Here is a 3,403-nt window from a genome sequence, read left to right as displayed (position 1 = left end):
ATAACCTACCACCTGCAAGAGAAATTCCACAGTGAATTCAAGAATTAGATTTCATCCTGGTATAGCAAGCAGAAACCAACTGTTTACATAGGTCATTCTTTAATGGCATTGTTTTTCAATCAACAGTTAGAATATGCATATTTTTACTACAACCTTTAATACTGAAGCAATTTATAACATATAGGAAAAACACCTGCAAAATGCTTTTTATAATTTTTTTCTCAAAATTTAAATGGTTTGATTCACCTCTCCTGATCCTAAAAGGAATGTAAAATAGAGAAAGAATTTAAAAAGCTACACAAAAACAGTGTTTCATTTTCATAGTCTAAAACATGTTTCAATTTAATTCCACATACACAAGGGTCTACTATATAAAGGCATTTTAACGGATAATATATTATTAGTCCATATGTTTATCACTATTTATTTGATTTGGACTGTTTTTAAAAGAATTATAGAAATTGTTTATAGCTTTAATCCTGCTTTATAATTAGTTATCTGAAAGGCCACTTTCACGTAAGTAATACAACCCTTATCTAATAGGGAAATGAATGCTCAACTTAGTGAGATAAAAGGGAACGTTATTTTGTGTGTTTTTTTGTTTTTTAAATGCAGCTAAACCTTTTCTCTCTGCCAAGATTATAAGAAACTCGAATATAATTGTTCGCCAGCATAGTATAGGGCAAAATTAATTTAGTTTTTGTTGACTAAAGCTTGTCAATTCCGTATATAAACACTAAATTTTTATGACATCTATTCAAGCCACAGAAGATGCAAGTTTACATTAGAAATGGAAGTGTCGCTGTTGTTACTGCTTTAATGAAAGCAGAGGCAGATACCGAAGGAAGATGAGTCACACCTCTTCAGAACCATGCTGCATCCGTGGCCCTTTCTACAGTGTACAGCTGTCCCCCCTTATCTGCAGGGCACATGTTCCAAGACCCCCAGTGAATGCTTGAAACCACAGATAGTACTGAACCCTCTATACTGTTTTTTCCTATACATGCATACCTCTGAGAAAGTTCAATTTATAAATTAGTAAGAGGTTAACTATAACTAATAATAAAGTAGAACAATTATAACCATACACTATAATAAATTATGGGAATGTGTTCTCACTCTGATAACCAAGATGGTATTGACTAATGGGTTAGTGTGTAGCATGGATACAAAGGGATGACTTATGTCCTGGGCAGTACGGAACAAGACAGGGTAAGATCTCACCTCACTACTCAGAAAGCCATGCAATTGAAAACATATACATGGTTTATTTCTGGAATTTCCCACGTAATATTTTCAGGCCATGGCTGGCAGCAGGTAACTAGAACCATGGAAGGCGGAACTGGACAAGCAGGACTGCTGTATCACAGCTCGTATTCCTGCGAGACTGCCGCCTTCCTAGGGGACAGGGGTCATGTCTTATTCATGGTTTCATTTCCACTTCCCGACACAGGATAGTAGCTCAGTGAATCTTAACTGAATATCAAGACTGAAAACACAAACAAACCTTTAAGTACTTACATGCCAGCTTTTATAACTGACCTAGATCTTTTTGCTCACTTTATTCATATAATCACCCTCAATCCTTTATTTTTTTAATCTCCAAGTTATAGATAAAGAATCAGGGTCTCAGAGAGGTTGACAGACTCACCCAAGATCATTCAGATTCACATGTAAGGTTCTGACTCTGATCAGAACCCTTCCTATCTCACCATAGCCACCTTCGAATTAATCGAGGTAGGATAGAATTAATTTACCTGGGGTCATTTATCTCTACTTTTACTTTGCCTATTTAAGATGCACTTCTAAAGACTATAAGTTGAAGTACAGATTCAGGAGTTTAGGAAGGCGTGTACAAAAATTAGTCAAGTCAGATATTACTCTCAAAGCTAAAGCAGCTATTTCCATGGCAACTGTGAGGGAACTGAGAGCAGCGAAGATGCGGCCTTGTATTTGCTTCTGTGTTAAGTGATCCCCTACAAGGAATATACAGAACACGTGATTCATACACATCTTAAGGAAACTGGATGTAGTAAAATAGAATTGTTCATGTAGTCGTTGAACATAATATTTATTACACAATATTCGTACTTACTTAGGCCTTGCCCTCTACCTTATGATACTGTGAAACTTTTGGGGGACTACTCTTAACATATATCAAAACAGAAAAGTCAGAGATCTTTGACCAAGATTAAATATTAATTAATTACTAAAGTTAAAACTGAAATTTGGAGGGGGCTGGCCAAGTGGCTCAGTTGGATAAGAAAGAGCTCGCTCAAGGGTGCAAGCTCTGAGTAACAGCAGTTCGATTCCTAGCTGGAGCTGAGCTGCCACTGAGCTGCCAACAGGTGGCAGGATGGCTCAGCTAAAACAAACAAACAAAAAAACCCCTGAAATTTGGAGTTTCTAATGACTATTCCTTTGTTTAGCAGGCAAAAAATTTTATAATAGTAAGTTTTTTTTTTTTTTTAATGAAAAGTTGGTCTCAGGTGATGCTGTCTACTATTCTACACTCAGGATTCTGGTTTAAAGGATGGAAGGAGGTCACTATGCCTAGAAAAGCTCACACGTATAAAAAGCCAATAGGATACTCTTGGAAATTTGGAGGCGCAACTGTCTGCTGTGACTTAATTCTAACTGCTAGAGAACAGTGGAGTCAAGTATGTTGTTTTATAGAAGAGATATTTATTACAAGAGGTGGAAAAAGATCCTCTCAATATAATGACTGCAAAACCCATTCAATGCAGGCAATGCATAATTTTTGTGGACATAATTGGCTATAGATAAAAAATAAATTAATTTTGGGGGTAGTGATTAGAACAAAGTAACACTGCAAATCAAATGTTTTTCTCTTTTTTTAAAAAAAATTCCATTTTCCCATGCTGACCAAAAGACTTTTAGGATTATTAAAAATTCCTAGAAAAAAAACGTTTTCCTTAAAAATATCTTGGAAGCTACTGAGTGTTGAGTTCTCATTTAACACTCAGTGTTGAGTTCTCTTTCCCACTCCCTGGCCTCTCTCTGAAGAAGTGGTGATGATAATAAATACACTAATTTCAAAAAAGAAAAGGGACTCACCCTAAGGCCTGCTTCAGTGAGCTCTAGGCAGTATCTGTTCCTTTCTCTGGTTTCCACGTTGATGTAGGCCACGTCATCTGCACAGCGCAGGTTTTTTGAGACAAACATGTTGTTAACAGCAAAGAGAACATCATTTACAACAGCTTCAGCTTCTAGCTTCATGTCTTTCGTATCAGTTCCTTCAAAACCATTGAGCTCGGCATCTTCTTCAAATCCTGACATGCTGCTTAGCTCCATGGGATTACAGTCTGTTTCCATCCTGCAAAAAAGTAGACAGAAAACTTGCTTACAGAAAGACATTCCCGAGGTTATTGTTTCATTAAAA

General features: G+C 36.5%; 1 protein-coding gene across 1 annotated transcript in view; it reads right to left on the bottom strand.

The window, feature by feature from the left end:
- The window catches only part of LOC109382734 (adenylate kinase 7), an 83,825-nt gene that overhangs the window by 65,234 nt on the left and 15,188 nt on the right, over positions 1-3,403 (bottom strand). Inside the window, exons 3-4 of the mRNA XM_019642456.1 lie at positions 3,079-3,337; positions 6-12 (exon numbers count right to left, since the gene is read on the bottom strand). Of these exons, the coding sequence (XP_019498001.1) occupies positions 6-12; positions 3,079-3,337 (266 nt within the window). The remainder of the gene's footprint in view (positions 1-5; positions 13-3,078; positions 3,338-3,403) is intronic.

Source organism: Hipposideros armiger, unplaced genomic scaffold (assembly GCF_001890085.2).
Source record: "Hipposideros armiger isolate ML-2016 unplaced genomic scaffold, ASM189008v1 scaffold_69, whole genome shotgun sequence".
Lineage (NCBI taxonomy): Eukaryota > Metazoa > Chordata > Mammalia > Chiroptera > Hipposideridae > Hipposideros > Hipposideros armiger.
Note: the sequence above shows the minus strand (reverse complement) of the source record. Positions and strands in the feature narration are given on the sequence as shown.